The sequence below is a fragment of the Babylonia areolata genome, chromosome 8 (assembly GCF_041734735.1).
Source record: "Babylonia areolata isolate BAREFJ2019XMU chromosome 8, ASM4173473v1, whole genome shotgun sequence".
Taxonomy (NCBI): Eukaryota; Metazoa; Mollusca; class Gastropoda; order Neogastropoda; family Buccinidae; genus Babylonia; species Babylonia areolata.
This window is the reverse complement of record NC_134883.1, coordinates 1,258,257-1,273,569: the sequence shown is the minus strand read 5'-3', so window position 1 is coordinate 1,273,569 and position 15,313 is coordinate 1,258,257. Positions and strand designations below refer to the sequence as shown.

The following is a 15,313-nucleotide window of genomic DNA, read 5'->3' as shown; positions in this document are numbered from 1 at the left end:
AGAATGATCATTAAGCATTATGTGGTGTCGTTTTCTGAGAGACTCATTTGAGTTGTATGATATGTGCCTGCAGTTGTTCAGGCAACACGTTGCAGGTTACGCCAGGTATTTCGTCACCTTAGATTACCAGATTGTGTGTCTGCAACCACGGGGAGAGAAAATTCGCACATTCAACAGCACGCATGATGGACTTTTGGAACCTGAATTCAGCCATTGACTGTGGATCATCTTTCACTGGACCTTACTTTCCTATATCTTGGTTGTAAAGGTGTAGTGTGTGTGTGTGTTCTGTGTGTGGCGTCGTTGTGTGTGTTTGTGTCTGGTGTTGCTTTATTGTGTGTTTGTGTGTGTGTGTTGTGGTGTGTCGTGTGTGTGGTGCATGTGTGTGTGTGATTGTGTGTATGTGTGCGTGCTTGTGTGTGTGGTGTATAAAGCCCATGTGTTGTGCGTATGTGTCGATTGTAAATAACTTATTATTATTGAGCATCTGCCTTATTGTTTCTATGTGTCTGTCTGATAGAAAGCTGATATGGAGACAGACTCTTCTGCAAATATCCTAATTTAGCTCTTCATCACTCAGTACAGATTCAGAGTGGCCATTCCGTTTACGAAGTTATGTACCAAAGCATCCCCTGGAAGAAATAAAGTACAACCACTACAGTCCCTTCTCCCGACCAAAACCAATTCTTGTTGTTCTATTCTCCCACAGCACACTGTCAACAGTGGGGAATAGGCAAGTAAGTACTCTTTTTTTCAGGCAGCAGAACCGGGCAATCCAGAAATTGCAGGAACTGCAACAGTCACAGTCAGCATTATTGGTAACAGCAACGACCACAGCCCTCAATTCATTTCTCCAGACCTGTCGTCCCCAGTTGTAAGTATACTGACAACTTACCTTATTCTTAATATTATCAGAATGTAAAAAGGAAAGGAAAGAGATATATTTGATCAAGACAAAAGGAAGATACTAAGGATTTACGTACTAAAGGATAATTTTACTGTGGGGCAGTGAAACATAGTTCACTGGAAATGATAATGATGATGTTAGCAATGGTAATATTCTTGACCATTCTGATAATAACAATCACTGATCATGATAATGACAGTCAGAAAATGGCTACTGTCGGGAGGAAAACAACGAACTGATAATGAGAAAACTAACAACGTCAATGATTGATGATAATGCTAACAATCAAGAGGTGATGGTGGTCGAGACAACGTATAAAATGATACTGTTGATAAATGATGTGCAGACGATCGATGAGACAGCATCACCTGGGGCATTAGTGACCACATTTTCTGCCATAGATAGTGATCGAGAAGACGGAAGCCCCAAGTGTCACCTACTCTCTAACATCAGGTAAAATGAAATAAAATGTTAATGGTTCGTTTTAGGTAACATTCATTCCATTTTCTTATGCATAATGTCGGTGTATATTACATTCTTGTCATTACAGTTTAACGGAGGAGGACTGTTTAACATTCGACCCTTTGTGTCCATTTCAAACATGTTCTGAGTATTACTTTAACTTGAGGGACTGAAACGTTTATAGCCTGCAAATAACTTTGTGATTTTTGTGTGTGAAAATCAACCAGCATATGTTGATGAGTTTGATACTTCAGCTGTGTTCTATACCTTGTGTGATGTGCTGTGGTGTACACTGTTGTAACATGCTGAAGTATGATAATTAGTAATGTTCACATGTAATGTTTTCACACGTACTGTAATTCATAAGGGCTCGTCGGGTGGACATCAATTAACTGCAACGTGTATGAAATTGCCGTTACGCTGGGGACAGCACAGTAGGGACGCACAACACGATGAATGACTGTAATGTTGGACAGTAATCAACACTTAATTCGACAGACTATAGTAGGCACCCAGATGAAGCTTAAGTACACTGGCAGATTCAACTAGATGATTAACTAATAAACGTCGGTGGTCTGACAGAGACTGATGAATTCTAACATTATAAACAGTGATGAGATGAAGCGGTTATTGAAGAAGATTGCTGTTCGTAGTATTTACAATTCTAATGGATTTTTGTATTTGAATTTCAGACATAGTTGTTTGTACTGGAATTTTTTTGAGCTATTGTATTGTGTTCTGTTTGTGAAATTGTAATTGCTTCTTGATTTGAGTGTATATTTTATTTAGGACTAAGTTTCTTGTAGAAAGAGAGGTTTATGAGTAGAAGTCAATAGAGGAGGATGGTGGAGATGTCGCGATATTTAGATAGAAAGCATATCGTATTTGAGACATTTATTTGTTTGTCATATTATTGTTGTCCAGTAGGGCGTTTGAAGGGAACCAGTTGTGTCCATAGACTTATAATCTAAAATGGAATGAATTGAAAATATTGGAGAAACAGGAAGGATGATAATAATGAAAAAAATATATTTGCTTTGTGTGTCGTTTGGTTATTTTGTTGTTGCAAGTCGCTCTTGAGCAACCAGTGTCCATAGCCATACTCCTAATTACAGATGTATCTGAAAGGGAGAAACGTCAAAGCAGCGATATGGAATGAATAGCATTAGTTATTGTGTCCTGTCCTAACTTTTGGTTGTAAAATGTGTGGTTGTCCAGTGCGTCGCGGTGTTTTCTGTTAGATTGTGTTGGAGGGGGATTTGTTAGCGGTGTGTGTTGGATGTTAGTTGGTGGTATCTTTGGTTTAACTGTGTAGTGTATGTGTTGTTATTTTTTGGCTTGCTTTTTTTCTGTGTTGTTGTGGTGTTGGGGTTTTGTTTCTATTGTTTATCCTTGTGTTAAGCATTGTTCGAGTTATGTACAAATATTTTGAGATGCTAACATACGTCTTCTAGACAAACCAATTCTTGTTTTCATCTCCACAGACTGTACACGTTACGTAAGTTTTTTTTTCAGCCGAGAAAATCAGAAACTCAGATCACCACATCTTTTGTTACCCACCACACCTCAACATGTCAGCCTGTCAGTTTTTCGAAACCATCTAAATTGCAGAATAAAGAAGAGAATTATTGCAAGCAAAGTATAATTTCGACTGGTTTTATGTGAGTAACAATTCATGAATGATAATGAAGTAGAAGTATTTGACCAAGAAATAACAACAGATTCTATAAAAGAAAATGTATGTCGGGAGGAAACAACGAATGATAATGAATACAAGTAATATTTGATATGTAAAAATCAAATGATGGGTCAGAAAGTACTAAAAACGACTGTTGAAAATAAGTCAGATGGATAATCAACAATGGGGCAGTTATGACAAAATTTGCAGAGTGATGAGAAGAGCCCCCAAAGTGCACTTCCCAAATAGGTAAAAGAACAAATGTTAAAGGTGTTGTAATCTTCTTTTAGAAATTCTTATTTTCTTTCATAAGTTTAGAACTTTTAACATTTCGAGGGATTTAAATTGACTGTTCATCAGGCTGAAAACTTATGGCAAAAACTTTTATTTTTGATAAATTGATTTGTTGAATCGATATTATGTGTTATTACTGTGTATTCTTGTGACTGTGGTACATGCTGCATAGTATGATAATTAGACAGTAATGTTTCTTAACACTGTAATGCTTGATATCACAGCGTACTGTAATCACTTCCAGTGAATGGGGACAGCTCGTCAGCGGTCTTCCAGCTGATCCAGCTACAGGAGAGTGAAGACTGCAACCTCGCTAGATTATGAAGATGTGCCGTCATACACGCTTGTGGTGACAGCACAAGATAGTGGGTCACCTCAGCAATCACAGACCTCTGACATTGACTGTGAATGTTGGCAACAGTAATGACAACACTCCTACCTTCGACAGTACCTCATACACCGTCAGCATCCAGGAGGCAGACGCCTTAAGTACCAGCTGGTCAGGATTTCAGGTGATGCTGATGATGATTAAACTAAAAATAATGATGGTGGTGGTGGTGGTGATGTCAGAGATGATGGAGGAATTCCTTAACATTATAAAAAGCAGTGATGACGATGATAGTAACAGAGTCATATTTTGAAGAAGATTAAAGCACTGTCTCACTCTATGTATTTGACGCAAGTGCTCTAATCGGATTTTCTGGTATATCTGAAATTAATCCAACAATAGTGATGAGTTTAGTACACTGGAATTTTATTAAAGTCATTGTATTGTGTTCTTCTACCATGGTAAATTGGCAATCTTCTTGAAAAAGAAGCATTCAATTTAGACATAATGAAGAAAGAAAGAAGATTACGAGACATATAGAAGAAATAGGAAGATAGAATGAAGAATATTTGCTTCTGTAGTAGGTAATTATGAGTAGGGTTTGAAACAAATTTTCTCTTCATATGTTATTGAGTACTCAAAAGTTGAAACGCAGGGTATAAATAAATTAAAATGAATTAACATATTGGGGACGAGAATGAGTGATAATGAGAGTGTAAAAAAGACATAAGCATAGCTTTTAGATTTTCTGAACGAGAATTTCGTTAAGCAAAGATGATTTTGAACTGATCAGATGATGTAACTCACGGCCTTACTCCTATACGGTGATTTTGGATGATTGCATTGTTGGCTTTTGGCCTCTATTTTGTTTAGTTGTGGTTGTGTGTTTGTGTGTGTGGTGTGGTGGTTTTGTTGTGTTGTGTGTGTTTTGTGTGTGTTGTGTGTGTGTTGTGTTGTGTTGTTTTGTGGTTGTTTTTTGTGTTTGTGGCTTGTGTTGTTAAAGCATGTTATGGATATTTTATTATCTAATTTTTTATTGTCTTATGTACAAGCTCTGAGAAATAATAAGACAACTCTTCCCAAAACTATGTCTCATTCCTTCACAATTCAGTACCATCGTCAATTAGTACAACATCTTCGGAACAAAACATCCATATTCCTCCCCGCCAATAACTGAACTATTCTTTCCAGCCCTCAACAGTGAATAGCAATATACTTTTTTTCACACAAACGAATCAGGAAAGAAGAAAATGATCAAAGGACACAAGATACGCTAAATAATTCTACTGTGCAATGTAAGGAAAGAAATGATTTATCAAGAATCGAATGTAAAAAAGAGATTATTTGATAAAGGCTAGAGATACAAGGATTGTAATAAAGAAATTTTACGTATGGTATGAAATGTTAAATAAGAAAGATGATAGAAATGAAATGTGACATGTCGAGAAAACACTGATATGATAAACGTAGTTTAGAAAATGCATTCGAAAACGACGAAATGAGACAATTACGCATATGATATACAATATGTAAGTCGTGTGAACAACTTAAACATTCTTATAAATGATGAATACGTGTGCACAATCCTGGGCATTATACACATTTTCCATTTAATTTTCGAGGTCAACCAGATACTTTAACTGAATAAAATGTAATATTTAAATGATCTTTTAGTAATCTTCCATTTTTAATTGTGATTTCTGTATTACTTAACGGGAATGTTACAATAACACTTTGTCATTAAAATTGATATTACTGTTAATAACTTATGCTGGTAAACATTGTATTTTTGTTATGGAAACACATATACTTGATATTAAGGTGTCTAACTTGTGATCGTGTGTACTTCACAGCATGTTGAAATAGACAGTGTTGAACAGAATGCTTAATCACGACTGAACCTCCATAATGGAGCCGTCAGTCCAGCTGACACACAGAGAGTAGATCAACCCTAATGAGATGATTAAGTTGTGGACCAAATGAGGTCCTAAACAGTGATGGAATGCTAATTTAAAATGAAAAATCTCCTTGTAATTACCAATCATCTGTGGCGATCGAATATGACAATCGATTAGATGCTGATTATTAAATAAATATTTGGGTATGTTGTAATATTGAGAATTCTTATGAATACGTATAATTATAGAATAAGTTCTGTAAGAAGATTTAAAGACAGCTAATCATGTGATTTGACAGTGTAAGAATTGCTCTGAAATAGACAACAGTTATGATTTATCAGAATTTATAAAGAAATTATTGTTTCATATTGTAATGTTCAATTCACGGGATACGAGGCAACATTGTTCAAGAATAAGTCCTGAAAATAAAATTTAAAAATAGAAGATGAAATGGAGCGATAGATTGAGATAACTAACATGTTAGAAACGGTTGTTAAGACATTTAAAACAAAATATTTGTCTGCAATATGTGTAGATCTGTCCACAACGGGGTTTGAAAGGAACCAATTGATTCCAAGGAACCTTATAACTCTTAAATGAATGTAATTGATGTTGACAACGTGAAAGCAGTTTGATAGTAAATTGTTTACGAGTGTTTTGTTGTGTCTGTGTTGAGGATTTTTGGTGTTTGTTGATTGAGTTATGACTGTGTTGTTTGTTGTTAGGGTGTTTTGTGTGTCTGTTGTGCTGTGAGTGTTTTTCTTGTTGTTTTAAGTTGTGGTTCTTTGCTATTGATGTGTTATGGGTAGCTGTTTGTGTTTAAGTTTATTCTTAGTGGTGTAATATTTTAGTTTGTCATGTTGTCTATTGAGACCTGTAGCAGTTCAAAAACTTTTGTCCTCCATATAAATTGGGATGCATATCTTTATTTCCGAAGACCGGAATAATTGACCAAGTCTTTCGCATTTAGATGCCACTCCATAATTTTCAACGTGAAGTAAGTAAAAATTTTGCACAAACCGTTTTTCAAATATGAAGAAAGTCAAGTTTTTGTAAAAAGGAAACTAATTTCTAGACATATCCATTTGATTACAGTTACGATTTATATGGTTAGAAAGAATATCATTTTAAAACAACAACATAAGATACACAAAAGTATTTTGTTGAGCAAGAAAAAACAACAGAAGATGTATGTACAATGAGATCTGACGTCAAATAAAATTCACTGTGATAGAAGTTCGAACGCATCACTTGGCATATACACATTGAAAAAATACAAGTAATCATGTAAATCAAATGGAAATGTGATAAAACTTAATTATTAGTAATATATTTTATATCTTGGCATACTGTCATGACAATTTAGAAGATGTTAAGATGACCCTAGCCATCAAACTGATTCTTTGGATAAATATAGGAATAATTACTTTTATATATGATATGTGGGTTTACTTCATTTTTTTTAAGTGTGTTTACATTTACACTGTGTCTATATCATTATATCTAAAGTGACCTAAGTTACTTAAGCTCAGTAAGTGATGATAACGTTTTGTCATCTAGCTTGTATTAACTTGGTCGTTAACTGTGTATCCTTGGTACAAAATGATATGTCATAACAATGTTAAATAATATGAAACTCCATCCTGGAACCTAGTCCACTATCAGCTCGAGAGCTTTCACGCTAGTTTAATGCGTAAACCTGTGGCAAGAGGTAGAATAACATAGATGATGGATGTTGGTACAGATGAAACCTTACAGACCTAATACACTAGATCAGAGACTAAACACTGGTTTAAGAGTATCTAATTAAATAATGTGATGTTGTGATTCGAGTAATCTAACATTTAAAAAGTCATGAACTTAAACAGTCATTTAGTTTAACTTCTACATTGATGGATGTATCAATTAATTAATCAAAAGGATAGAGAATAAATATTGAAAATAAGAGGCATCTGATGAAATATTGTTCTATAATGAATATTAATTTTTTAGAAAAAATTTTTCTCAGTGTTATTAGTCTACAAACGGGATTCTAAAGGGACGAGTGATGAGAACTAATCAAAAAGAAATCTAAAGTGAGAATTTAAAGGAATTATTTAGTATTCTAAGTATTGGTCCTCAGAGCTTTGATTAAATGTGTCATACTCAAAGCGTAACAGATGACTGAAGGACAGCTCGTCAGCGGTCTTCCAGCTGGATCCAGCTACAGGAGAGTTGAAGACTGCAACCTCGCTAGATTATGAAGATGTGCCGTCATACACGCTTGTGGTGACAGCACAAGATAGTGGGTCACCTCAGCAATCACAGACTCTGACATTGACTGTGAATGTTGGCAACAGTAATGACAACACTCCTACCTTCGACAGTACCTCATACACCGTCAGCATCCAGGAGGCAGACGCCTTAAGTACCAGCTGGTCAGGATTTCAGGTGATGCTGATGATGATTAAACTAAAAATAATGATGGTGGTGGTGGTGGTGATGTCAGAGATGATGGAGGAATTCTTAACATTATAAAAAGCAGTGATGACGATGATAGTAACAGAGTCATATTTTGAAGAAGATTAAAGCACTGTCTCACTCTATGTATTTGACGCAAGTGCTCTAATCGGATTTTCTGGTATATCTGAAATTAATCCAACAATAGTGATGAGTTTAGTACACTGGAATTTTATTTGAAAGCTACATGCTATTGTGCTTACCTATCCTTTGTGAAAAATATGTGCAATTGCTTCTGATGACCAGTGAGCTCAGTCATATTTTTTTCAGAGACATAAGTCTTCCTTGCAAGAAAAAGAAAGAGAGATTTACACAGACAGCTAGACAGTCAAATAGAGAGACGGATAGACGGATGGAAGAATTGATCGCTAGACATATAGATAGAGAGAAACAGGTAATGAGATACAGATATTTAGAAAGACAATATATTATTTTGCTTCTGTCAGTATGTGTTTATTTTCTGTTGTCCACGTCAACGGGCGTTCTGAAAGGCGAACCCAGTGTGTTCCATAGAACCTTCATAACTCCTAAACATGAATGTAACATCTGAAAATGTTGGGAGCAACGATGAAAAAGGCGAGCTGATAATGAAGAGTGATAAAAGAATGATCATTAAGCATTATGTGGTGTCGTTTTCTGAAGACTCATTTTGAGTTGTATGAAATGTGCTGCAGTTGTCAGCAACAGATGCAGATACGCCAGGTACGTCCTTAGATTACCAGATTGTGTCTGGCAACACGGGAGAGAAATTTCGCTTCAACAGCACGCAAGATGGACTTTTGGAACTGAATTCAGCCATTGATGTGGATCATCCTTCACTGGACCCTTACTCCTATATCTTGGTTGTAAAGGTGTGTGTGTGTGTGTGTCTGTGTGTGCGTGTGTGTGTGTTTGTGTCTGTGGTTGTGTGTTTGTGTGTGTGTGTGTGTGTGTGGTTGTGTGTGTGTGTGTGTGTGTGTGTGTGTTATTGTGTGTATGTGTGCGTGCTTGTGTGTGTGTGTATAAAGCATGTGTATGTGCGTATGTGTCTATGTAAATAATTATTATTATTGAGCATCTGCCTTATTGTTTCTATGTGTCTGTCTGATAGAAAGCTGATATGGAGACAGACTCTTCTGCAAATATCCTAATTTGCTCTTCATCACTTCAGTACAGATTCAGAGTGGCCATTCCGTTTACGAAGTTATGTACCAAAGAATCCCCTGGAAGAAATAAAGTACAACCACTACAGTCCCTTCTCCCGACCAAAACCAATTCTTGTTGTTCTATTCTCCCACAGCACACTGTCAACAGTGGGGAATAGGCAAGTAAGTACTCTTTTTTTCAGGCAGCAGAACCGGGCAATCCAGAAATTGCAGGAACTGCAACAGTCACAGTCAGCATTATTGGTAACAGCAACGACCACAGCCCTCAATTCATTTCTCCAGACCTGTCGTCCCCAGTTGTAAGTATACTGACAACTTACCTTATTCTTAATATTATCAGAATGTAAAAGGAAAGGAAAGAGATATATTTGAGCAAAGACAAAAGGAAGATACTAAGGATTTACGTACTAAAGGATAATTTTACTGTGAGGCAGTGAAACATAGTTCACTGGAAATGATAATGATGATGTTAGCAATGGTGATATTCTTGACCATTCTGATAATAACAATCACTGATCATGATAATGACAGTCAGAAAATGGCTACTGTCGGGAGGAAACAAACGACTGATAATGAGAAAACTAACAACGTCAATGATTGATGATAATGCTAACAATCAAGAGGTGATGGTGGTCGAGACAACGTTAAAATGATACTGTTGATAAATGATGTGCAGACGATCGATGAGACAGCATCACCTGGGGCATTAGTGACCACATTTTCTGCCATAGATAGTGATCGAGAAGACGGAAGCCCCCAAAGTGTCACCTACTCTCTAACATCAGGTAAAATGAAATAAAATGTTAATGGTTCGTTTTAGGTAACATTCATTCCATTTTCTTATGCATAATGTCGTGTATATTACATTCTTGTCATTACAGTTTAACGGAGGAGACTGTTTAACATTTCGACCCTTTGTGTCCATTTCAAACATGTTCTGAGTATTACTTAACTTGAGGGACTGAAACGTTTATAGCCTGCAAATAACTTTGTGATTTTTGTGTGTGAAAATCAACCAGCATATGTTGATGAGTTTGATACTTCAGCTGTGTTCTATTACCTTGTGTGATGTGCTGTGATGTACACTGTTGTAACATGCTGCATAGTAAGATAATTAGACAGTAATGTTTCTTAACACTGTAATGCTTGATATCACAGCGTACTGTAATCACTTCCAGTGAATGGGGACAGCTCGTCAGCGGTCTTCCAGCTGGATCCAGCTACAGGAGAGTTGAAGACTGCAACCTCGCTAGATTATGAAGATGTGCCGTCATACACGCTTGTGGTGACAGCACAAGATAGTGGGTCACCTCAGCAATCACAGACTCTGACATTGACTGTGAATGTTGGCAACAGTAATGACAACACTCCTACCTTCGACAGTACCTCATACACCGTCAGCATCCAGGAGGCAGACGCCTTAAGTACCAGCTGGTCAGGATTTCAGGTGATGCTGATGATGATTAAACTAAAAATAATGATGGTGGTGGTGGTGGTGATGTCAGAGATGATGGAGGAATTCTTAACATTATAAAAAGCAGTGATGACGATGATAGTAACAGAGTCATATTTTGAAGAAGATTAAAGCACTGTCTCACTCTATGTATTTGACGCAAGTGCTCTAATCGGATTTTCTGGTATATCTGAAATTAATCCAACAATAGTGATGAGTTTAGTACACTGGAATTTTATTTGAAAGCTACATGCTATTGTGCTTACCTATCCTTTGTGAAAAATATGTGCAATTGCTTCTGATGACCAGTGAGCTCAGTCATATTTTTTTCAGAGACATAAGTCTTCCTTGCAAGAAAAAGAAAGAGAGATTTACACAGACAGCTAGACAGTCAAATAGAGAGACGGATAGACGGATGGAAGAATTGATCACTAGACATATAGATAGAGAGAAACAGGTAATGAGATACAGATATTTAGAAAGACAATATATTATTTTGCTTCTGTCAGTATGTGTTTATTTTCTGTTGTCCACGTCAACGGGCGTTCTGAAAGGCGAACCCAGTGTGTTCCATAGAACCTTCATAACTCCTAAACATGAAGGTAACATCTGAAAATGTTGGGAGCAACGATGAAAAAGGCGAGCTGATAATGAAGAGTGATAAAAGAATGATCATTAAGCATTATGTGGTGTCGTTTTCTGAAGACTCATTTTGAGTTGTATGAAATGTGCTGCAGTTGTCAGCAACAGATGCAGATACGCCAGGTACGTCCTTAGATTACCAGATTGTGTCTGGCAACACGGGAGAGAAATTTCGCTTCAACAGCACGCAAGATGGACTTTTGGAACTGAATTCAGCCATTGATGTGGATCATCCTTCACTGGACCCTTACTCCTATATCTTGGTTGTAAAGGTGTGTGTGTGTGTGTGTCTGTGTGTGCGTGTGTGTGTGTTTGTGTCTGTGGTTGTGTGTGTTTGTGTGTGTGTGTGTGTGTGGTTGTGTGTGTGTGTGTGTGTGTGTGTGTTATTGTGTGTATGTGTGCGTGCTTGTGTGTGTGTGTATAAAGCATGTGTATGTGCGTATGTGTCTATGTAAATAATTATTATTATTGAGCATCTGCCTTATTGTTTCTATGTGTCTGTCTGATAGAAAGCTGATATGGAGACAGACTCTTCTGCAAATATCCTAATTTGCTCTTCATCACTTCAGTACAGATTCAGAGTGGCCATTCCGTTTACGAAGTTATGTACCAAAGCATCCCCTGGAAGAAATAAAGTACAACCACTACAGTCCCTTCTCCCGACCAAAACCAATTCTTGTTGTTCTATTCTCCCACAGCACACTGTCAACAGTGGGGAATAGGCAAGTAAGTACTCTTTTTTTCAGGCAGCAGAACCGGGCAATCCAGAAATTGCAGGAACTGCAACAGTCACAGTCAGCATTATTGGTAACAGCAACGACCACAGCCCTCAATTCATTTCTCCAGACCTGTCGTCCCCAGTTGTAAGTATACTGACAACTTACCTTATTCTTAATATTATCAGAATGTAAAAGGAAAGGAAAGAGATATATTTGAGCAAAGACAAAAGGAAGATACTAAGGATTTACGTACTAAAGGATAATTTTACTGTGGGGCAGTGAAACATAGTTCACTGGAAATGATAATGATGATGTTAGCAATGGTAATATTCTTGACCATTCTGATAATAACAATCACTGATCATGATAATGACAGTCAGAAAATGGCTACTGTCGGGAGGAAACAAACGACTGATAATGAGAAAACTAACAACGTCAATGATTGATGATAATGCTAACAATCAAGAGGTGATGGTGGTCGAGACAACGTTAAAATGATACTGTTGATAAATGATGTGCAGACGATCGATGAGACAGCATCACCTGGGGCATTAGTGACCACATTTTCTGCCATAGATAGTGATCGAGAAGACGGAAGCCCCCAAAGTGTCACCTACTCTCTAACATCAGGTAAAATGAAATAAAATGTTAATGGTTCGTTTTAGGTAACATTCATTCCATTTTCTTATGCATAATGTCGTGTATATTACATTCTTGTCATTACAGTTTAACGGAGGAGACTGTTTAACATTTCGACCCTTTGTGTCCATTTCAAACATGTTCTGAGTATTACTTAACTTGAGGGACTGAAACGTTTATAGCCTGCAAATAACTTTGTGATTTTTGTGTCTGAAAATCAACCAGCATATGTTGATGAGTTTGATACTTCAGCTGTGTTCTATTACCTTGTGTGATGTGCTGTGGTGTACACTGTTGTAACATGCTGCATAGTATGATAATTAGACAGTAATGTTTCTTAACACTGTAATGCTTGATATCACAGCGTACTGTAATCACTTCCAGTGAATGGGGACAGCTCGTCAGCGGTCTTCCAGCTGGATCCAGCTACAGGAGAGTTGAAGACTGCAACCTCGCTAGATTATGAAGATGTGCCGTCATACACGCTTGTGGTGACAGCACAAGATAGTGGGTCACCTCAGCAATCACAGACTCTGACATTGACTGTGAATGTTGGCAACAGTAATGACAACACTCCTACCTTCGACAGTACCTCATACACCGTCAGCATCCAGGAGGCAGACGCCTTAAGTACCAGCTGGTCAGGATTTCAGGTAGTTACGAATACCATTGTGTATCTCAAAGCACTGCTTGCACATGTAATCTTCCCCAAAGGAGAGGTTTTGTTGTGTTTGATTTGACGTTTTATCACATATCATATAAATGGAAAAAGAACATATTGCATGTTGAAATTTACGTACAATTTTCGTGATATTCGCCCCGAAGATATGCGAACAGATGTTCGAACAAGATAGGACAGTCAGTGATTTTAGCAGTATGCACACTGTGGAATGGAAATGACGACGTTATAATCGAAATGTTCAGAGCATTCGGGAGAACGCGTCTGATCCGGCGATCATGATTTTAGGCCAAAGAACTGGAATTGTCCTGTGTGATCGCCATGTAAATTTCGCCCGATTGTTACGATTATCGAAGCCAGGAAGTGTGATGACGACAGGGAAACTTTGACATATCTGTCGTAATTCTGAAAAGTAGAACACTTAGGAGAGCACAATTGCAAAACTTAATTGCATGATTGACAGTTGTTGTTGCTGTTGTTGTTGTTTGTTTTGATTTAATGGGGTTTTTTTTCTTCTTTTTTTGTTTTTGTTTTTGTTTTTTGGTGTGGCTAGACTAGACTAGATTTTCAGGTAAATGTATAAAAAAAATGTGCTGCAGTTGTTAGCGACGGATGCGGATTCTCCAGATGCCGACTTACAATACGACATTTTGTCCGGAGACCCAGAGAACAAATTCCGCTTCAGCAACGTCACAGCAGGATATCTGGAACAAAATTCGGCCATTGTTGTGGACCATCCCGAAAACGACCCGTACTATTATCTCCTCACTGTACAGGTGTGTGTGTGTGTGTGTGTGTGTGTGTGTGTGCGTGTGTGTGTGTGTGTGTGTTTACTTGTGCGCGCTTGTGTCTTAAAGATTTAAAGAAATTTAATACATTTGCCCCTCAAAGGGTGTGGATGATACAATAGCAATGAATACATACCGAATCATAGCTTCAGTCCAACAATGTCAACCGAAACAAGCAAAAGGCACACACACACACACACACACACACACACACACACACACACACACACACACACACACACACACACACACAAACGCGCGCGCGCGCGCACGCACACTAATAATGATAATCATCATCGTCATCATTTGCAACAAAACAAATCACACTTCAACATATGGTAAAGTAATTTCCAGATGTTACGAAAAGTTGCACTCCCTTCCCAAGTTTCATGAATTTTCTTAAGTTAAGCTGAGTTTTCTTCCCAGCGCGAAATAAATCGCATAAAGCAAACATTGACAAATAGGGTTGATATGTACGTGGTATCCGTCTATTTCGAATTACGATATTTTTAGGACAGTCAAAAGCAAACTGAAATTTGATCCCCAAGAATTCCCATATTACACTCATTGCAAAATCTGTTATCTCTGTTTTCGCCTTCTCTTCTTCCTGTTTCGATTGGAATTTAAAATTATCGCAATTAAACTTTATTAAAAGATATGTGTACGTATCTTGAAGTTGTGAGAGATATTTTTCTTGAAAATAAAGTTAAGTTTGATGCTCTTATATAACAGACATTTAGTACTTTCTTCACATGATTTTCTGTGTGTCTGAATGCACATATCTTTTAAACTTTGCTCGATATTTCGGCAGTAGAAATCCTTTCTAAAGAATGCGTAAGTACAAGTAACTCTTTAATGAAAACAGACGAGATGTGGTCTTTTTCTCGCAAGCTTCTGAGTGACGCTTTGGTTAGTACACGGAAAGTATCACCACCATTCCACAAACACTTTCACAAAACTGCCACACATAATAAGTCCAAACTGCGTCATTGCATCAAACAGAATCAAAGCATCGCAGGCACAACAGACACGTATGGCAATTTTGTTCCGGGCATTTGATGAAGGTATTGCTCTGCAAGCACCACAGCCACTTAAAAAAACAATTGCCAGACTGCCACACACTTCACCTCATCCACTACAGCGCAGGCACTGCAGCCAAACCAAACCCCGCCATTTTCCTTC

The 15,313-nt window shown here is 37.4% G+C and overlaps 1 protein-coding gene across 1 annotated transcript in view; it reads left to right on the top strand.

The window, feature by feature from the left end:
• LOC143284952 (protocadherin Fat 4-like) overlaps window positions 1–15,313 on the top strand; it is a 76,374-nt gene that overhangs the window by 24,897 nt on the left and 36,164 nt on the right. Inside the window, exons 25-36 of the mRNA XM_076592113.1 lie at window positions 758–874; window positions 3,698–3,840; window positions 7,742–7,997; window positions 8,741–8,917; window positions 9,394–9,510; window positions 9,888–9,996; window positions 10,390–10,658; window positions 11,402–11,578; window positions 12,053–12,169; window positions 12,547–12,655; window positions 13,049–13,317; window positions 13,943–14,119. Of these exons, the coding sequence (XP_076448228.1) occupies window positions 758–874; window positions 3,698–3,840; window positions 7,742–7,997; window positions 8,741–8,917; window positions 9,394–9,510; window positions 9,888–9,996; window positions 10,390–10,658; window positions 11,402–11,578; window positions 12,053–12,169; window positions 12,547–12,655; window positions 13,049–13,317; window positions 13,943–14,119 (2,037 nt within the window). The remainder of the gene's footprint in view (window positions 1–757; window positions 875–3,697; window positions 3,841–7,741; window positions 7,998–8,740; window positions 8,918–9,393; window positions 9,511–9,887; window positions 9,997–10,389; window positions 10,659–11,401; window positions 11,579–12,052; window positions 12,170–12,546; window positions 12,656–13,048; window positions 13,318–13,942; window positions 14,120–15,313) is intronic.